General features: G+C 33.5%; 1 protein-coding gene across 1 annotated transcript in view; it reads left to right on the plus strand.

The window, feature by feature from the left end:
• LOC117168886 (dorsal-ventral patterning protein Sog) overlaps positions 1–22,543 on the plus strand; it is a 252,006-nt gene that overhangs the window by 196,873 nt on the left and 32,590 nt on the right. The window contains exon 3 of the mRNA XM_033354793.1: positions 22,101–22,230. Within this exon, the coding sequence (XP_033210684.1) occupies positions 22,101–22,230 (130 nt within the window). The remainder of the gene's footprint in view (positions 1–22,100; positions 22,231–22,543) is intronic.

The raw sequence follows: 22,543 nt of genomic DNA on the forward strand, positions 1-22,543 counted from the left end.
AAATATATTTTTTTACATCTTTTATTATTAAGCTTTGTACTTAAACGTAGTTTTCTTTCGGCTCTTGCATTTCGCAAAGTTTGAGACCGATATTTTATGTATTAGAAAAGTTCGAACGTTCAAAAAATGTTGAGGTTCAGAAAAAAGATGAAATAATTTTCAGTGAAGTTTCTACCAAAATGCAGTACCTAAACGTAATATATTGCACTCTAATACATTTCCCAAAGTTTCAGCTCGATATTTTATTTACAAAAAAAGTTCTCAGGTTCAAAAAAACATTCAGTGAACTGAAAAACTGTGGTCGGTAATATAGGTATTTAGCTGTGTCACATGCCCTTAAGGACAATTCATAACATGCATTGATATTAAAACAGACGTAGTTTCATTGTCACTTTTTAAAAAAATGCGCATGCTTTAAAAAAGTTTGTTATTAAAAATTTTATTGCAACTTCTGCCGGTTTTCGAAAAACTAAATTTACTCATTTCCAATTTTATTTTTACGATTTAAACGTAGCACATACGGTCGAAAAATCCGCCTTACCTTTTTTCAACTTCTGAATTAAATCCCTAACTCAGTGATCTACAAAACTTTGATTAACGAGGGTTTGGGGGGCGGGGCTGGGAGGCGGTTAGTTTCAACCAAGAGTCATAGCTGGTTAGGGTTTTATGTTGAGAAATTCAACGAACCTTCATCAGGGTTGTATTAGATGGGAGTTCATATGATCTCATTTTCACATCCTCGGCCCACAGTGGGGAAAAAAAACATTTTTGGCTTAAAATAACGTTCAGCGCACAAATATTGAGCGATTTGAAAAAAAAATGTGAAAAAAAGCTGTTAAGATTTCTAAGAGTGTTGTCGAGCCTGATTTCAATTAGGTTTTTAATTTTTATAAATAAAAAAAAAATATCACGAAAAAATGGCCATTTTATCTATTTGACGTTCACAGTGCTCTTCAAAAACAGGATAAGTGTTGTAATCGCCTAAGTTTCATAAACTAATATTAGCTAAAGATATTTCAATATTATATACATATATTATTAAACAACCAAATTTTGTATAAACTAATTATTTGTTGAAAAAATGTTTTTTTGTGATTTTCCATAATCATACGTTTTTTCTAGTTATATTGCAAGATATTTTATGAACTTATGATCTTTTGAACAAATTTAATAAACAAATATATTATTCAGGCATTTGTCTGCAGTAAAATTCGGTTTTTTCTATTCCAGTATTTTCAGATGGGAATTTCAGCAAAATTCATAATAATTTGATAAATTTTATTATTTCTTTAAACAAATTTGATGAACAAATGCATTAATCAGGCATTTGTCTACAGAACAATTCGCTTTTTTCTATTTCAACACTTTTAATGAGGATAGCGAAAAAAATAAATTTTTCATCGAAAAATGCTCGAATAACGCATTTGTTTTTAAAAATCATAAAATGTGTCAACTCGTCATGAATGTTGCCAAAATTATTATGATTATCCCAATTAAAAGTATGATACCATTACAAAAACGAATGGTTCCGTCGATAGATGCCCCAATAATGCATTTGTTCATTAAATTTGGTTTTAAACAATCATAAAATTCATTTAAAAATTATGAGTTTTGCTAAAATTAGCATAAATATCCGAATTGACAAAATTGACTTAGAAAAAAACGAATATTTCTGTGGGAAAATGCCTGAATATTGCATGCAACTTAAGCGATTTCAACCATTATCCTGTTTTTGAAGAGCATCGGGAACGTCAAATAGAAAAAGGCTATTTTTTCGTCATATTTGTTTATTTACAAAAAAAATGAAAACCTAATTCAAAAATCAGGCTCGACAACTCTCTTAGATATCTTATTAGCTTTCTTTCCAAAGTTTTTTTTGTCGAAATCGGTGAAGATTTCTGGGCTCTACGTTATTTTGAACTAAAGAAGTAATTTTTCTTCCCATTGTGCGGGCACTCCTTTGAGACCGAAACCAAAAACTTTTTTTTGAATAATAATATTGTCGGGCATCAAAAAAGAAACATTTTTCTTCTCTTGACTTTTTTCCCATATCGTGTGTTATTTGGCTTAAAATTTTGATTTTCATGTGTTTTTTGGAACTTTGTGAATGCTATAACTCTGGTAAATTTTCGTTTTATAGAAAAAAGTCATTAGGATAAATTGTTCGCCTGTTTAAATACTATGAATATCCGTACAGAAAATTGTTAAATTTTGAAAAAAAGTTATCTAAACAATTTTCAAAATACGCTCACTTTTTGAATTGTTATCCAAAATGGCGGGCTAACGAACTTGACCTTCATTTTAGGACACTCAAAGAGTGTACTAAAGTCCAATCCAATCTGTCAATTCTTTCGAAAGTGATCATGCTGACAAACTAAAAATCTACACGCACACACACACAGACACACACAGAAACACAAACAGACAGACAGAGACATTCGTAAAAAGCGGTCGCGGTTCTACAGAAAAAACCAAAAATGAAGTTCACGTCGATTCCAGGTGAAAGATTCACCGTAACAAAAATTAGCCTTGCCAGATGAACTTTACATTAATCGAAAATAATTTCCGATTTTTAATCTTGCCTGGATAATCTTTCGTCTCCCGGTAACTAGCTTTGTATTCAGAAAAATTAAGAATTTGTATTCCTATGAATGCGCGCTTTTTCCTCCGTATAAAAAATTTTGTAACTTCTGCATTCGAAAAATATTATAATTTATATTTATTTATATTTTAATAATTTATTTAAACGTCTTAAAAAATGCATAAAAGAAATCTATTTAAATTTGTCAATTAGAATAATTTTAACTCTAGAGAGGCGGACTTGAATTGATTAAAACTAAATGTTCAAAACTTTTTTTCCACATGAAAGAATTAAAACAATTTAGTCAGTTGTTTTTGCGCTTTTTCTAAATGGTATTATAAATAAGTTATAATTCGTCTACAATAGTATAATTTGTTTTGGATGAGATACTATATCAGTGAGAACAATTCATTTTTGTATTTCTGTTGCTTATTCTACGTGTTTTACCAAAATTTGTTCACTTCAGCGTGAAGCAGTAGACGAGATCAAAATTATTCTCCTGACCTGGGTGAAACTTTCGCCGAAATATATTTAATTTTCAACTGTTGCAAGTCTTAACTGCAAAAAATTTTAACTTTTGTTTTTTCTGTGTTCTTTTAAATCAGGTGTCCTGATTTAGAACTCGAATTCACTCATACTTTGCCGTTTTCCCATTGCTGCTAAGGATGCGGTAGCAGACGACAGCTTTTATTCCATCGTAGGATAAACTTTCGCCAAATAGCATGCAAACTTTAACAGCGGGAAATTTTACATGCAACAAAATTTAACTTTAGTTTTTTCTTCCAACTCGCCTACAACTCCCCTTCAATTCGCTTCTGGCTCAATAAATAAATCCAAAAAGAAAAGTACTATCAAAAATTGGTTAAAGCATATTTTGTAGTTTTTTAGATTTTCATCATTTATGATGAGTGTCTGTCCATCTGGCCGTCCGTCCGAAAACCTGACTACTCTCAACAAAAGAAATAGATCAAATCGAGCTTTGCAACACTTTTTTTAAGTCCTCAAAGAAAGGTCGAGTTTGTTAACCAGCCGTTTTGGATCAAAATTCAAAAAGTTAGACCATTTCCAAAATTTCTGGGAACATTTTTCTTAAGATTTAAGAATTTTGTGTACGGGTGTTCGTAGTATTAAGAAAGCCAAACAATGTATTTTTATTACTTTTTTCTATAAAGTAAAAATTATCCGAGTTAGAGTATTTATAAAAATTTTTAAACCATTCGAAAGGTTACCCACTATCGAGCGCGAAGCGCGAGATTCAACAGGCGTGCGCCTCAGGCGCGCTCAAGCTTGCGAGCAAAGAGAAAAACCAAAATATAAAGTCTCATAAAAAAAATAGTCGAGGGCAAAATTATAGGTCTTTTAAAAAGCTACAATTCTTCTCTGAAACACTTTTCACGTATCTGTCGCCATTTTGCGTAAAAATAGAATATTCAACTTTTGGATGCCATTTTCGATAGATAAAACCATAAACCTTGGGCAAGAAATCCTGGTTTACGAACTCGTTCTTTCTTTTAAGACTTCAAAGAAGTGTGCCAAAGTTCGATTTGATCGGTTCATTTTTTCCGGCTTCAGGGGGTTTTCAATAATGAATATGCGTTGAAAAACTGTGGTGTGAAATTTCGCACAATTATAATACTTCTTCAATCAGAAATAATGAGAGTGTAAAACGTTTTCTTAAAAGGACGGTAATTTTGTTCATACGATTTTGATCTCTGAGATCTAGGAATATTCTGCGTTTGTATTAGTAATACCTATAATTTTGTATGTAGCAACTTCAAATTGAGGTTGTACGTTTTTATATTATGCAATAGAACAATGTGGGGAGAGAAATCCGATTAACTAAAATGCGTTAGTAGGTAAACAGAATGGTTTCAATTTATTGAAAGAATAGTCGGATTGAACTTTCTGATGAGAAGTGCTTCCTTTTAAAAGAATGTCTTTCGGTAAATATTATTCTGAAAGGCTATCGATCTCCTCCCTCAAAGTTATTTTCTGTTTTGGAATTGGGTGTATCGACGCTTTCAAGTCTGATGGACGGCACTCGTGTCAAGTTTTTGCGAGGCGGATCTCTTTAGCTAGCCAGAACGGAGAGTGAAAAGATGCCCCTCATCTCGAACGACGAGCCTTAGCCGTTTGTCGTTGATCTCTCGGAATGGCGTCTCCCGATGTATTTTTAGACTTTGAAGGAACGACACTCGCACTTTAGTGTGCATAAGAAACTATTGATAGGTCCTCCTCTCCTCTCGGAAGAAGAAGAGAGGGAGAATAATAAGAAGACGAAACAGAAGAAGTAAAGAAGATAATCCATAAGTGGGTAAATGAACGATCTTGCTCCTCCACTCAATTTGCTAAATTTTATTTCATTGGCTCTGGTTACACTGGAAAGTGTAGAGTAAGAGTAGAGCAAGAGTTACACTTTTTAAAACAATTAGGTCTAATTCCTGTTTGGAACCAAATCGGTATTTGGAGTAAAAAATGGGATCATTTTATTTAGAATAGGAATAGACAATAAATACGAAAAAAGTAATTATAGTATTTATTGAGTGAAATGAGGCAATTTAATCTTGAGTTTGGGTCCTGATTTATACGCCCTTAAAGGCATATGATACAGTTATTCAGTCAGATCCCTATATTACCGACCTAACTTTCTCTGTTCACTGAATTTTTTTTTAATTTAAGAATATTTTTCCCCTACTGAAAAAACCTATATAGGTTCCTATATAGGATTCTTTACGGAATCTTTATAGGACCCTACATATATAGGCTTCCGTATAGGCTCGTATACTCCGCCAAACATAGAACTACTGTAAGAAAATGAAACGGGTAAAATTGAAGGAACCTGTACAGGAACATAAAATCCGGCATTTAAACCTTTGAGCCCACCCTCCATGAAATTCTGCGTTCGAACCATAAGCAGCTTCTGTAAGAAATCCTACGTAAGAAACTGCAGCCGTTTTCTACATAAATTCCTATGTTTGAGCCTAAAATCCGTCCTAGTCTAAAATCCCTTAAAATAAACCTTCATGAAACACCGTGTAAATTTACCAAAAAGAACATCTAAGCCAATCCTACATGTAATTATTTACTTGAATTTTTCACAGTCATTGTCTCCTATCTCATTTCTAATTTATTAATATTTTGAACTTAAAGAAAAAAATTAGGCAATTTATAAATATAATTATAGATTTTCTTGATATAGTACTTCTGTTTATGTTACAATATATGTTATAATTAATAAGCAGCTGTAATTTAAAGTCGTATGGGGGAGATATAACAGACGTTTGTCTGATAACTCTGCACTAAATTTTGCTTATTCCATTTACTTTCAACTCCTAAGCCCTCATCACATGAACTACTGTTAAACTTTATCTCTTATTGCTTTTTTTAGGATGAAAATCGATAGAATGACTTATACCATGAAATCCTGTGTTAATTGAAATATTGATCATCAATCCGCTTCTTGACATATCTGACCAATATTTTTTTAAAGGTTATGTTCATAACCAACGACGAAACTAGAACGGGTTTACTTGAAATAAAAAGACAAATTTTTCAGGAAAACTTTCTGCAAGAAAATTCCCCCTATTACGGCACACGAGCTGTGTGCCCGAGTTTCTATAATTCGTCATGTTAAGCGAGGGGTGGCGCCCCTTGCGGCCAGAACAACAGAATCAAATTCAGTATCAAAACAACGGATTTAAATCATTTCAGATTTAATTAGTTGTTTATTTTAAGAAAAATGGTAGTAAAATGGGTGTGAAATATTGCAGTAAACGAATGTACAAGTATAGCGTAGTTGACTGTAAAAGCAAATTATCTGACGCTGGTGTTCTTTTACACAGATTACCTAATACGAGGTGTGTTCAAAAAGTAAGGTGACTTTTCAATTCTCGTGGGCTACGTACGTTCAAGTTTTAAATTTTGTGTTATGTTGTGTTGGTACACTCGTCACGATCGTATGTTCATAGTTTTGACTATATAGCTCGTGTTGTTTTCCTGGCAGGGGCGTGAAAGGTTAGAAGAGTTTGGTGTGCTCGGCAATTTTCTTCATTTGAAAAAAATGGAGCAAAGAGTTTGCATTAAATTTTGTGTGAAAAATGGAATCCAGTGCTCTAAAACTCTTGAAATGTTGACAGTTGCATACGGTGAGTCTACTCTGAGTAAGAAAAATGTGTATAAGTGGTACAAGCTATTCCAAGAAGGCCGAGAGGATGTCGAAGACGAACCGTGCCCTGGACGTCCCAGCACGTTGACAACAGATGTAAACGTTCAAGCAGTGGAAGAAATGGTGTTGAAAAATCGCCGAATTACCATCAGAGAAGTTGCTGAAGATGTTGGCATATCGGTTGGCTCATGCCATGCTATCTTTTCGGACGTTTTAACATGAGACGTGTAACAGCGAAATTTGTTCCAAAACTGCTTAATTTTGATCAAAAGATCCATCGCATGACCATCGCTCAGGAGATGTTAAATGAAGTCAATAATGATATTCACCGGATTTGGCCCCCAGTGACTTTTTTCTTATCCCAAAACTGAAGAGACCCATGAAAGGACATCGATTTTCAACGATTGAGGAGATAAAAACTGCATCGCTGAAAGAACTCAAGGCTATACCACAAAATGATTATCAGAAGTGCTTCGATGATTTGAAAAAGCGTTGGCACAAGTGTATTATATCTGAGGGGGATTACTTTAAAGGGGATAACATAAATATTGAGGAATAAATGAATATTTTTTGAGAAAACCATAAAGTCACCTTATTTTTTGAACACCCCTCGTATACTAGATATTTGTGTGCAATGGATTAAGAATATTAACATAACAAACAACATTACCATGTCTTTTTTATCAATTGCAATTTTTGCTTTTTCTTCAGCTATAACAACTTTCACGACATGAGGAAGACTTCTCTGCAACTCTGCTGTTTTTACACAAAGAAACAATATGTATAACCTATGTTAGAACATCCGATAAATTAAGTATAAAATTTATAATGACGATTACATATGCATTGGTTTTGGTAGCAGCAATTTGAATGAATTATTTTGATACAAAATTTGATTCTGTTCTTCTGGCCGCTAGGGGAGCCATCCATCGCTTAGCATGACGAATTCTGATTCGAGACATCTAAAACGTCTAAGCTTTGTTCAGTATGATAGGTGTCATTATTACTCTGTGATATACTAGAAAGTTGCAGAAAATAATAATAATAAAACGCTAAATAATACGCCAACGAACGTCGGATAGCTGAAAACGGCAACACTAAACTCGCAGTGCTATTTTGCAAAAATATTGTTATACTGTTCTCATTCTTTGATTCAGTAACACTGATTTGAACTCACGCAAGCATGTATGTTTATAAAGTGCTCCTCATTTTTACACGGTGTTACATGCAGGTTTATTTGAAGGGGTTTTATGCAAGGACGGATTGTATGTTCAAACATAGGAATTTATGTATAAAACGACTGCAGGGAAAGCCACAGATAACTACGTAGAATTTTATTTGGTGGCGAATCTTAGGATCATACTTAGGGTAAAATTAAAGAAACCCATTTAGGTTCCGATAAAGGACCTGTACATGTTCCTTCAAATTCAGCCGCTTCATTTTCCTACAGTAGTTCTATGTGTGACGCCGTATAGGATCCTATACAGAAGTCTATATAGGATCCTATAAATATTCCGTAAAGGATCCTATATACTCGTAGGGATCTATATATGTTTTTTTCACAGTAACCCCCAGGAATAAGTTTTATCTTTGAATAAGATAAAAACGTTGTAGCACGTTTATCTAACGAAATATAAAATTTATCTGACGAAAGATAAAATTCATCTGAAAAAATGATTAAATTTATCTCACGAAAGATAAAGTTTATCTGACGTAAATATTTGTTTGAATCATGTTATGTCAGATGGCTGCGCCTGTGTTCACAGAAAAAATGTTCTTCATAAATTTAAAAATCCTCGTGGTATTCAATTTTAAATATTCTCGCTTTATTTCACTAATTTTAAATCCAAAAATCACTCACCTACACTTATTGAATACACAGTCTGCACTTTGGTTAGTTTATACCAAATAGTGTTTGTTTACAATTGTTGAAGTCTATATCAGACTCGATAGAAAACTAAATATTTGTTCAACAAAATTAAGGGGCTGAAGTTGGCTGAGCAAGAACACTCAGCCAACTTCAATCTCAATTTTTCTGTGAACATAGACGCAGCCGTCTGACATGTAACATATGTCAAACAAATTATTACGTCAGATAAACTTTATATATTTTGTATTTTCTGATCGTGCAGTGTGATTGAAAAGTTGAAAAAAAATAATGAAATCTGATATTAGAAAATATTACCTGTTAAGTGTAGTTATCACTTACGTGCAGTTAGATACAATTTTTAGGTTATGTCGTTATGACACCGGCGCCAAGAACTGGCGGCTATTTTGTTTAGTCTGACAAATGAACGTTGGAGCAAAATGCTCTGCAACAAAATTGATCCTTTTTTTTACTGTGTAGGGTTGTAAATAAAATATTGGACTGAAACTTTGAGAAATGTATCAGAAGACCATAAGGTACGTTTATGTACTTCATTTGAGTAGAAACTTCGATAAAAATTATTTTCAAAGAATTAAACTGAAAACATTTTTGGACATCACCTCGAAATTTTTTAAACCTAAAAATTTTCTTATATTTAAAATATCTGCGAGATGCAAAAAAAACCGTACGTAGACAAGCACTCAGAAAGTGGGGGACAAGCTCTGGAATCCAGCCGCTCCACTTACGATTACAACTTCTCGCTCCGAGTTCAGCGTGTCAGGCGAGCTCTTGAGTCACACGGGCACCATGGGTATGGCACTCAGGCATATTTTTGAGAAACTTATAGGGTAATTCGGGACGTGGCAGTAGAGCTTCAGAGGAGATCCAAAAGAGGCGCGTGATAGACGAGTGAATCACTACGCATGTGCAACAGTTGCCTTTGTTTCCCATTCCAGCAACGAACAACGAGATTAATCTGAAAAAAACGTATAGCAAGTTTTCCTAGTTTAAACTTTGCACAACTATGTATTTCTCATTCCATACCATTTCTTTAACAGTTAATAATTTACTTTTTAACAAATAAAGTATTTTTTAAATACGCTCAGAATTAGTTAAGAGGAGATCCACGAGGGCGCGCTTATCAGAGCCTGAGTTACCCCCGGATTTTACGCCGACGCGAATCTGGCCATCCTCATTAAAGCTTACTTTACAGTGCTTACTATACACTCGCCGAAGTAACCAAGCCCATTCTGGCCAATTTTGGTAGTTTAACCTTCCCACGTGGAAATGTCCAACTTTACGAAGAAAACCAATAAATTTCCTGTTTTTATTACTCTCTTAATTGGTATGTGGTAATAAGTGTGATTCTAGCGGATAAGTGCCAATCGGGAGTCAAAAAATTATAAAATTGTATAGATCTCATTTTTAAGTTAACTTGCAAATTTTGAGAGTGCCGAGAGCACGTATCTGTTGGATCTCGCGCTTATCCCTCCCCTCCCCATAATGAAGTTACCACGCGCTTCGCGCTCTTATATTTTTTCCTGGTACTCGGAATGGTTTCTCAATTGTTTATTTTAATAATTGTGGATAATTGAATGGAAATTCATCAAAAATATGTGATTTTAGGCACAAATATCTGTATATTAGGCGGTACTATCTCACCCTTTGAATATCTACGCTTAAACATCCATCTTTTGTGTACAGGCTGTAAAACAAACAGTATCATCATGAAACTTGCGCTTCGCCCCCAATTTTCGACATGAATTTTTAAATGTATATATTTATTTTCTAAGCTACCTTACAATAAAAAGCTAAAGTTCTTTGAATCCTTATTCATATTTTTGACCATATCTCGTGTTGTTATGCTAAAAATAGGAATTATATAGGTATATTTTTGATAGCATTTTTGATTGATAAAAGAAAAACTCCGATTCTATTAATCAAAATCATAAAGCTAAATGTTTAGTACTCTTCAAATGACGAGTTCTGTCGAAAAATGGTTAAAAGAAATTTTTCAGAACTTTCTACAAAAATTCAATTTTTCCTCGAGACTTTTTGCTGTATTTCGTGCCGTTTGGCTCAAATTTTAAATAAAAATGTTTTTGTTATTTTTATTTTCGATAAATAAAACTAAAATGATAAGACCTGTAAAAAAATGGTTAAAAGAATATTTGTTAGAATTTTTAACAGCTGCGATTCCTCGTGAAGACTTTTTCCTGTATCTCACGTCGTTTGACTAAAAATTGGAATTTTCTAATTATCCATACTGCCGTAATTTGGAAGAACACCGTTAACTGCGTTTTGGATAAGTGCCTTGAGCCGCCTACCGTTAACTGTTTTCGGGTGACTTATTCAATTTGTAGTTGACGGTGTTCTTCCAAATCACGACAGCATTGAAGTTTCAATTCATACAACTAAGAAAGTGTGCTATAAAAAAATTATTAGAGAGAAAATTGTGGGCTCTTTGAAAATCTGTTATAATTGAAACAAGTGACTATACAATAAACAGTTATACTTCTTCCTAATAGCGTATTCGGTTATCCTGCGCTGGTGCAGTCCGATCTGCACCGAAGCAGGTCGGAGTAAGAAGGAAGAAGTAAGAAGAAGTAGGAGGGAGTGATCGGAGTTCTCTTGGAGTGTACGAGTACAGGATAAACGAATGCGCTATAAGACTCCCTATACCTCGAACGCTTGGTGATAGAGGTAGACAGTTGAGAATAGGTAGGGAAATACAGCGAAAAGCCATTCAAAAAAATTATAATCTGTATATAATTTTTATTGACGTTTGAACAAACTCTGGGAATTTTTTCAAGCTAATACATTGTATATAATAGGAGGTAAACCGCCCAACAGAAACACATATAAAAAAGAGGTGATCCACTGCTGCCATGATTCAGGCTGTTCAGCTTATCTTGAATTAAAAAACCAAACAATAATTCAATTGTGAGACTTGAGGCTCTACATGAAACTAAAATGATTTTTCGCACTTTTTTGAGGTCTATTTAGCTAGTAAAAGAAAATTAACAAAACAATCTTAATTATTTTAGGTCATATTGTAGCTATATATGTACTAAAGATACTGTGCAAATTTGAGCAGAATCAGTTAACTGGTTTTTCAGATACTATAGCAGCACTTTGAAAAAATCGTGTTTCGAGAATAACGGGTTTGAAAGTTATTCTATATAATTCATAATAAAAAAAAGTAGTCTTGATATCAATCTACTATTCCTGGACCATACAGAACATCTTCCTCTTCTTCAACTTATACACAGTCTAATACACAAAAAAGCCAGGTAGCAGCTGGGCTCGAGGATATTCGATGCGAAAGCCAGCGCTGCCCCGCCCTGCTGAGCGGGCTCCCGTGCGCTCCGTATACCTGCTTCGATTTACGGTTGTAACTTCTAAATAGCTTCCGATTTCGAAGAAGCCTTTTACCCAAGTCTTCTATACATGTTTTAGATGGGATTAATAACAAAAATTCGATTTTTTTACCTGAGACACTAGACGACCCCCTTAAATTATCCTTATAACTAATGGTTTAACTTTTGTCCAAATCTGTTTCAAGGCCAATGCTTTTTCAGCATAGAAATACTCTAACAAAAATATTACTTCAGTAAATTAAAGCTACTGCAGGCGATTTTAGTCGAGTTTACTGAAAAATGAGTAGACGTACGTCACATAACATTAAACTGAAGTCCCGATATAAAATTCCGCATATACAGTTCCCAATATACAGTATAGTTGCTCAAATGTCGCCGGACATTCGCTTTATTTAACATTCACTATTTATTAAAATATTAAGAAGTTCTAAGAAAATTTGAAATAATATTAACCTTATAATATACGAAGTGTTTTGGAAATGAATCTGAATCTTGGAACTGTATAATTCACAAAAGTTAAAAATTTTGCAGTTCATCTGCATTTCATTTAAAATTGTTTAATTTTAAAGGGTCAGTAACTTCCACTTTATACGCGTAAATTATTGAGCATTCGGATACAAAATGTTCGAATTAATAAACTTTTGAACATTAATTTAAAAAGTTTCAAGTTCAAGAATTCGACTGGATATTCGCCAAAGCAATGCTTATGATAAATAGTATTATCGACAAAGTAACATTTCCCAAGTACAAAAAAACTAACAAGTAATACCAAAATTAGAACAAAAATAGCAATTTTACAGATCAAGAATTATATTCGTCATGTGTATAAATTTAAAAATGAAAAATATGTTTGCTGCGTTGTCTGCTAATGCAAGCGGTTTTGTGCGAATTTGTAACTCATTTTTTTCTAAATACCCAATGAATAAAATTTTAAGAAACTCTGAAAATTGTAGTACTTACATAGGGATCAAATTAATTACTTTTTATTTTCTTAGAATTTCAAATTGATTTTTTCCTGTTTCCTTCTTAAAATAAGCGGGTTAATCATGGAAACTAGTATGTAATTTAATATTTAAATATTTTTAATTGTGTCGTTTTAATTTCAGTCTGTTAAAAATTTAATGCTTTTATATTGAAATATTGTACATTGTTTTAGACTTCACATGTGCAGTAAAACATTTCGCCAGCAGCGCAGAAGGTGAATTCGCCGCTGGCGAGTGCAGTAGTGGGGGAAGAGGTTACAGGTAGCTGTCGACGAATTGATGACTGGCCCAGCGGATTAGCTGATTGAGGGGAAGTCACGTAGTGGGGGAAGAGTACGCAGGTAGTTGGTGCGGAATTGTCCTCTCCCCTTGGGGCGCAACCATTCCCTACCGTTAACAAATACCTTCGCTATGCTCTACCATTTCTGATCCTATTCCCCTCTCAGTTAGATATCTATAGTCACATCTATCAGACAGCCTGTTCCCTATTATAGCTGTTCCCTATTATAGCTTCTTGCCCCAACCTAATACACCTCTCTCAACTTTCTTTCGCTTTTTCTCAACCAAATGCTGCTTTGCTGAAACATTTCATTTTACCCAAATCTCATGAATCGAAACTTTCCAACCACCATCTACCTACCATCAATACACTCAGTACACCTTATATTCTCAGGCAACTTTCACCTTTGTATCACACATAAACACACACGCACACACACACACACACTACAGGGTCCCACGGGGAGAAACCGCCATCTATGAAAATGACTACAGCTACCATTAGAACCGCCGTAAATCACAACTGCGCCCCACAACCCTGAGATGGGTGGCTGCAGGTCGCAAAAATTGACGAAAACAGGCCGGCGAAACCTTCGCGTGTCTTAAAGAAACGAAGCGACCCAAGGATGAAAGCTTTCTGCGTCAATCTCGCAAATGCCTTGGAATGCTTTTTGGCACGCGGGTATTACCTTAAGGTTCAAAACAAGTAATAATTTTAGACCTCCGAGAGCACCGAGCATAAGGACAATTATTTTAACCAAATATTTTGTGTCAGTCGCTACAGCTCCCTTTTAAGGCCTTGATTTCTCGAAGTCCTGGTTATCTATGTCAGGATTGGATTATGTTATAAAAACATTGTAGATTTAGAAGATTTAGAAGTACTGTTATGCATTTTTTCTTCATATACATGATATTACACGTGGCGATAGTGAGGTCGTAAGCTCGTGCTTCGCATATGCAGCTACCCCAAACGAGTAGAGTAGAACCAACAGGACAAGCATGTTAGTCAAAGATACCTTGTTCAACGCCGACAGATTGAAAGATTAAATCTGTTGAAGAAGAAGCTTGTATCTGCTTTGGAAAAATTCCTTCACTGATGTTATGTCCTGGATGCGGCTTTCAGGTATGCCTAGGTACGTATGAGTCTCTCCATTTAAAATAAATAGGTGACCTTATGCTCGTAGAATTATTAGCTTCGCTGCAGAGGTACGCTAAAGAATGACTTAGTACAGTGTTCGACACGCTCTTGACTAGGGCAGGTAGCCTGCCCTGGCTGCTCTAAGACCTACGTTCAGGGCAGTACCAGAGAACTTCGCCAGACCATCCCTTTTCTCAGTGGTCGTTTTTCAACTGGGCGTGACTCTCTTTATGCATCTCGCTAGGTGTTAATGAAACTTCAAGCTTTCCAACAGATAAATGTTCAGTCTATGAGAGGCAGCGCTGTTAGACTTATGCGACTTTGCAGACGTACCTGTAAATAAGCAGGTTCTCTCGACAACCTGCTACACCATTTTTCAAGCCACGTTGATCGTACGTCTTTTTGTACGCAGGCTCAAATTCTTCTAACAATCCTACTGTTTAGGATAGCTGTAAATATATTATACAGCGTGCTCAGACAAGCTATTGGCCTGTAGTTCTCTGGGATGGACAAGTCATCTTTCTTTGGCAGAAGTACAATGCGCGCTAAGACTAGCCACAGCGGAATGGGAGTCTTCTACTTCAAATATGAGGTGAAGATGCGAGTCAGATGTTGTTATGCAGAAGTAAACTTTTTTACCCAGAAGTTCCTAATGCCTTCTGGTCCTCCAGCAGAAAGTTCTTTGTTCACATAAGTGCTTGCATCACCTCCTCGGTAGTGATTGATGGACATTCTTTCTCAAATCTTATGAGATTGTTGCAAAGCTCTTGAATTCTAGTGTGTCTGTGACTAATTACAAACTAAGAAAAATTTCAAAAAGATGTTGCATATCTTAATTAGAATCCATCGAGATAACTGGTACTATCTTTCATATTTCGGATTATAAGCAAAAGAATAAATGGTAAAAATATATGTTTATAATATAAATATAAATATATAATTGTATGCCAATAAGTTAATGATTAGGCGGGTTTTTCGATAAATAATTTTAGTTTCATATAAGGAGATATCAAAGTCAGCAAATATAATTTAACATATTTACGTTTTGATATTAACTTAATTAAAAAAAGATTTTTCATTTGGAGAGAAATATCTGTTTTTCTTATTGAATTATTATTCTGTATTTTTTTCTTTTTTATTGTTGAACGTTTTATCGCATGTCCTTACTTTATTGAAGAGTAAGCCTTCATTAAATAAATATGGAATATGCAATATTTTGTTCTAAAAGTGATTTTTTATTAAGTTAAAATGGGTAACGGATGGAAATGAGAATGGAAAGGTGGAAGGATTAAAAGGGGTGTTAGAAAGTGAGATTTGATGGATTTGGAAGTTTTGCCACTTAAAAGTGGATTTAGGAATTTTCACAAATGAAAAATACTGCAAATATGACACGCTGTGATGTGAGTTCCCATACTGTTGATAGTCTGATGCGGACGTTTAAATAAGAGATAAATAAGAGATGCTGCAATGTGACTTGCCGTGAGCCACATGACGCGACCCCAATTATACAACGATTACCGGGAATTTTAAAAGTGTACACAAGATTACGGAGATAATATACACCATAGAAGATAACAGAAAATATTTCAGGGTATTTACAGATTGACATGAATAAAGGTTCTTTTTCATATGATTTAAGAATCTCACGGGAATTACACAAATATTACACGCTGCCAAAAAAATCTACGCTGTAAAATGTATGTAAAAATACCTATTTGAAACAAGAAGTGACATGTCATAGTGCAGTATGGGTAAATCAGATTTTTTGACAAATTAAGTTGACGCGTAAAATTTGGTCTTTTTTACACTCTCATCTTAGAGATATTGTATGCATTGCATTTATAAAGAACTATATACTTTTAATTGTAAGACAGTATATAACCCACGTTATTTCACAAATACATTATGAAATGTTACAATACCTCACTAGTAGTGTTAGGCACGTCTTTATGAGAAGATCAATACTTGCATGACTAGTTGTAAAACCCTGGCCGACCATGGTTTTCAAATCGTCCTGCGGGTCCTGCAGGGCCCTCTGACAAGTGAGTCGTAAAAATATACGGCTGACCTGGCAGTCATCTGCTTGAGCTGTGATTGGTAATCGCGAATGGCTGGACATTTTAAACGTGATTCGGCCCGAGCTAGAACGTCACCTGGTGTCATTATTTTTCCCAACAGTACGCTTAGAGAAATTGTGCGGTATTTAGTAGCCGTTTGTGGTTTTTCTGAAAATATTAAGTGTTAATGTATCAACATTCCATCGTTTTCTTTCTCTTAAAAAACGAAAACTCACGTGTTTTTTCAGAACGCCGCATGATATGAAACATGTATAAGAAATAACATTATTTTTCTTAAAAAGTTCTAAAAAACTGCCTCTTGACACTTGTTTCTATATTGCGTTATTTTAAATATTTTTGCGAAAATAATGATAAAATCTTAGAGAATTTTTTACTCATTTTCGCAAAATTTTTGAAAAATAACGCTAGGTAGGAAAAAACTTAAGAGATATTTTTCTAAAATTTTATAATGTATTGAGGACAAAGGAGTGTACGAGTTTCAGAATCTCATACACTCAGGGTATATTCTAATGCTACGGAATTTCCCGTAAACATAGGCAGTGCCTAATAAAGTACACTGAAAAAAATGGTTAGTTGCGACAAGAAGGTCCTTATTAGTAGAGTTGGTATAAGCTACGACAACTACTTCGATGGTAACAGTAACTAACCAGTTTTCTACGGTAACAAGTCGCCGTTAGTGCTCCTATGAAGGTTATATTAGTGAGGATAGCAACTGTAATCACAACAAATAAATTAGTTACATTTACCAGCAATTTATTTTCCAAGAAATAAAAGTAGTAAAGGTTACAAGTTTCGGCCTTTGGCGATATTGGCAGAACTGAATTCTGAGCAGTGCTGCCAACATTCGCATCGAAATGTTTCGTCATGTTTTCGATGATCGCCATTTTAATCTGAACCTTTACGTATAATGTGTAAACATTATTTATTTCTAGTTATTTTGTTGATTTATGACCTCAAAACAGGCCTCCGTGAAAAATTACCCTAATTTGTATAAATACATCATCGTGACAATTCAACTTGCCAGCGGGATAAATATAATTATATGAATAGTAAGAAAATATAAGATCAAATAGTAATATTATATAAGATTATATAATAATAAGGATTACTACTTTAAGTAGTAAGATCAACTAATTTATTTGTAAAATAACTAATTAATAGTAAGACCTAATAACCTACCAACCTGAAAGTAGTACCTACCTTCGAAAGTTGTAGCGAGAACAAATAAAGTAGTAAGGACAACTACTACCAATCTTGTGAATAAAAGTAGTAGCCTCAACCACTTTAATAGCAGCGGCATATTTTACAAGCTAAAATAGATAGGCCTACTACTTTGTTACTTGTCCCAACCATTTTTTCAGTGTATATATTGAATAATATGTATACTTATATGTGCAATTACACTAAGAATGGGCGATTTATTCTAAAAGTTTACTGAATTATTACGCAAAATATTGTAAAAACATCTCTCGAAATACCGATTACCACAATTCGTGACAATTTGTGACGCATTTCGGGAAAACCGATTGCCGTGATTCCCGGCCTACATTCAGAAATGATAAGTCTAATCATTTTAATGACCTTTTTTTAACGTGTCAGGGCGAATCAGCCATCAGGCAGTATATGTATTATTATTTCCTTAGAATATATACTGCAGATACTTTCAAACAGTAAACGTTATTAAAGTTTCTTTTGCTCCTGTAAATTGTTTAAAAGAGTTGAAAACTTCAAAACTTAAGAAGCATAATTTGGGTGCTAAGAACGACGACTAAATAAAGCCCACTTTTAAGGTTTTGGCCTACCGATAAATGTTAGAAATATGTAAAGAAACAAATTTTATTTTACCACAAAACGTGGTTAAAGTTGAGGTGATTGCTGAGAAATGATTATCGCTAATGTGTAAAGATCATTTTGTTTATTCTTCCTCTTATTAAGCAAAATAATGATAAGCAATAAAAACTCGTATTTCATGTATCGTTTGTTGTGTAATACCTCTCATGATAAAAGTGAAAATCTCTCAAAAATGCTGCTATCTATACTTTCTTCGAAATGAATCGTTAATATCACGTAAAAATAAACCTTACATCATTCATTTAATAACAATTTACATTACTTTGCGTTATTTTATCATATACTGGTATGAAAATAATACAATCCTTATATCAATTATTACATATCAGAATTTCACTTTTGGACTTCAAATTTTATATAACTCTTTTGTAATATTTATAGTTCTCTTTGGTATTGAATCCTACAATAATTATAAACCTTATCTGAATGCAGTAATGTGCTACATTAACCAAACTAATTGCATAAATTTTAATGAACAAATTTTCTCCGTGCAGTATAATCATTATGACAATTGGAAAAGTTAGAAATCGATAAGCGAAATGCAGTCAGAAAAGTTGAAGCTTGTATGGATTCGAAATTTTATTTATTTCCAAAATTGTAGTGCCCGAGAGTTTTATATTTTCATCACACACACGCATATAAACACACACTATATATTTTTTGAGAACAGGGTTAGTCCTTAAATTTTTTCATTTAATAAAATTTCATGATAAAGTAGTAATACGGAAGAAAGTCTGCGAAAAACTTTGTATGTTAACCTTATTTATGTAAGGTAAGAAAATATTATTATTTTATTTCACTAATATATTGTATGTAATATAAAATTTATTGAAGAATAACGCTTTATATATTTTTTACAGTCACTGCTGCTACTTTAGCTTTGTTCACAGCCATTTCGAATATTTTAAATATATTTGGTATGGTTATGAAAAGTTAATTCGATCATGCGAAGAGAACTCTATCTAAAATATTCAAGTTTAAAACCAATTCAATTTAAAACATTTCAATTAAGAAAAAGAACCATTTTTTAATATATAACAATATTTAACTTTTTATATTCAAAATTAAATAACTTGAAACTGAACTCTTTGAAATAAAGAGCCTTCAGCAGTTAAAATTTTGGACGACTAAACTTATACCTTGAATGTCACCATTGTTATTGTTCTATTTTGAAGTTATTTACTTTGTAAGAAAAATTGTTGAATTTGGATATAAAAATAACAATTAAATATTTCTTAATTTTTTAAAAATTTGCGTAAGTTTAAGAGATATTTAGAAGTTTTGAAAATATTCCAAACTGGCTTTGAAACTCAAACAGATTTCCGAAATCCTTGAAACAAACTATAAATTCGTGAAAATTACAATAGAATTTTTTGATGCCATTTAAGTATTTTTAAATGTTTTAAGATAATAAAAACAATTGCTCGAAATTCCGGTGAAAATCAATGCGAAGCGAATATTTGGAATGGTTACAAAAAAGAAACAAATGTTGATAAATAAATAAAAATAAATAAATTATTAATTTAGAAAAATTCGAGTGAGTTTAAGAGATATATAAAGGTTTTAAGATGACTGGAAAATAATTTAAAACCTGAAAGCGGATTACATTTTTTTAAGATTTTTGAAAATTTTAAACAAAAAAATTAGAAGCTTTTGAGTACTTTTAAAATGTTCAAAAGTGACGTGCGCCGAAGAAAGGGGGCTTACTCTGAAAAGTGAGATTTCTCAGGACGAGCGGTTGATGTCGATCCGTTAGACAGGACTTTTAGGATAGAGGGAAGGCTCACGAAATCTTCCCTCCCCACTTACCACTATATTCTCACGGAAGGAGATAGGTCGTGGACGCGGCTCACGGACAAGGTATAGATGAGACGCGTAGATGGAATGGTGAGTGGTGGGAGATGTTTCACGGAATCTCGAGCCAAAGCCCTATTACTCGGGTACCTAATAACTCAATTATTAGCAATAATAATGCCCGGATATTTTGTCCGATGGTTTAATTCAAAAGAGTAGCTCAAAAACTATCGAAATGTGTAAAAACCTTGATTTTGATTTTTTTTGAGTAAACCCCCTTTCTTCGGCCCACGTCACAAATGGATAAAAAATTATTAAGATTTTCGAAAAAAATTCAAAATGATTTTTTATTCTGAGTAATTAATTTCAAGAGAATATTTTAAAAAATTTTAGAGTATTCTCAAAATTGTCAAACAAGAATGTAAAAGATAAAGTTAAAAGTTATTAGATACTTTTATAAGAATGTTGAATAATTTTCATAAATATTTAGAAGTTTTGTAAAAATTTCGGAATTAAATTGAAAATTGAACTTATTCCAGAAAGGTTCAAGCAAAATGTAGAATTTCAAAGCATTTTAGGCGTTTTAAGGGTTCTGAAAGGTTTAAGGATAAGACAACAATACTTTCAAAATATACGGGGAAACGCCGGGAATTTTCGTCCTGAAATAAAACGACCACCCTGATATTAGTTGAAAAATTATGGCCAATTTTTATACAGTTCTTACTAGTCAACAATAAGACGCACACTTCCTTCTCGCTGTGTACATAAACTGCAGAGGGCCGTGCGACGCGATGAAGCAAAGGTTCGCACACTGGATGCACTGACTACATACACTGAATGCTCTCTTGATTGTTGGCTTGACTACTCGCGATTGTTCATAATCTCTCGTTAACTCCTACTGACTCGCTCACGATTTCGGAATAGTTCAAAAGATTTCTGCTGACTTTACTCGATTTTCATATAATGAAAATATGTAAAATGGGTAAGGGTCACTTAGGCCTATGTTAACGTTCTCATCATTCATGCTTGAGAAGACGAAAATCGAGATTCTGTGTGTCTGTCCATAAGCATGATAAGTCTCAAAAAATGAACAATTTAAATCGAGCTTTGGGACCCTTTTTTGGGTCCTAAAAGAAACAATGAGATAAAGGAGATATTGTAATTTAGACAGTTTACCTTTCACGTAGGTGATCATTTTTAAGCATATTCAATTAACTTTATAATACGGAAATCAATATTCAATCAAAGTTTCAATTAAGGTTTGAAAGAAAGGAATACAAATCGCACAGATTTCCAGTGCTTATTAGACAATTAATTAGCACCTACGCTTAATTGCATTCATCTTACGAGTATCATTCCACATAAGTATTATGCTCACTGCTCAGAGCCAAAAGTTGTATAATTGATGTTTCGCTGATTGATTGCATCACCAATCTTATATCAAAATTTATCGTACACTGATGACACAACCTTCTGATGCCTCTATATTTTATTGCGAACATTGCGAATATTAATTAGAATGGCACTTGTAAATTTTATTTATGTGAACTGTCAACAAAAAATTGACTCCTCTAGGTATGACTAATAAAAGTGTTCAAACAATGGTAAAGGTGATCGTAAAGTTGCTTTTCAATTCGTTGGTCTAGACGAGTGTAATTGTTTAGTCTGTAGAGGCGTCTCGACAATTTTACGACTTGAGTAAAAAGTCAGGACATTCAGATAGCCTCATTCTTTTTTTATAAATCAAATTAGTATCCGATTTAGATTCTAATGTCTAAGCGGTCACCTAATATTGAGACATGTAGTATTTTATTGGGCTGCTAATCATTTTTCTCTATTTAATATTTGAATAAATGTGAAAATTATTTTTTATCACAAACTTTAATGATCTTCCCGTAATGAAAATTTGTGTTCAACAGTTTGATTTAAAATTAGTTTCAGAATCTTCTGAAATGAGTTATTGATTTCAATTTTCTCATTTCAGATACAAAAGAAAAGACGAATTATAGCCAGAGTTCAATGCAGAAACATAAAAAACGAGTGTCCCAAGCTGACCTGCGATGAACCAGTATTACTTCCCGGTCGTTGCTGTAAATCCTGTCCGAACGACTTCAGTAAGATATAGTAATCTACATTATAATTCTTAATAAATCGTTTATTTTAAATTACAAATTTTTTCAGTTTAATAAGCAGACTTGAGAGTTAAAAACTGTTATTCTACTTATCAAAATTTTAGTTTAAAGTGAACAGAAAGTAACCCATATTAGCTTATTTCATACTTCGCGCTTCCTCGTCATTTTCGTTCATTTTAACTCAGCCTAAGGCGGCGGTTTTCACTTATGATAGTTGCACCTGTGCATTGTGATGCAGAAAAGCGTCCTGAAGATGATACAAATATTTTCGACCACAGTTTTAATTTTTATATTT

This window comes from Belonocnema kinseyi, chromosome 1 (assembly GCF_010883055.1).
Source record: "Belonocnema kinseyi isolate 2016_QV_RU_SX_M_011 chromosome 1, B_treatae_v1, whole genome shotgun sequence".
NCBI classification, from domain to species: Eukaryota; Metazoa; Arthropoda; class Insecta; order Hymenoptera; family Cynipidae; genus Belonocnema; species Belonocnema kinseyi.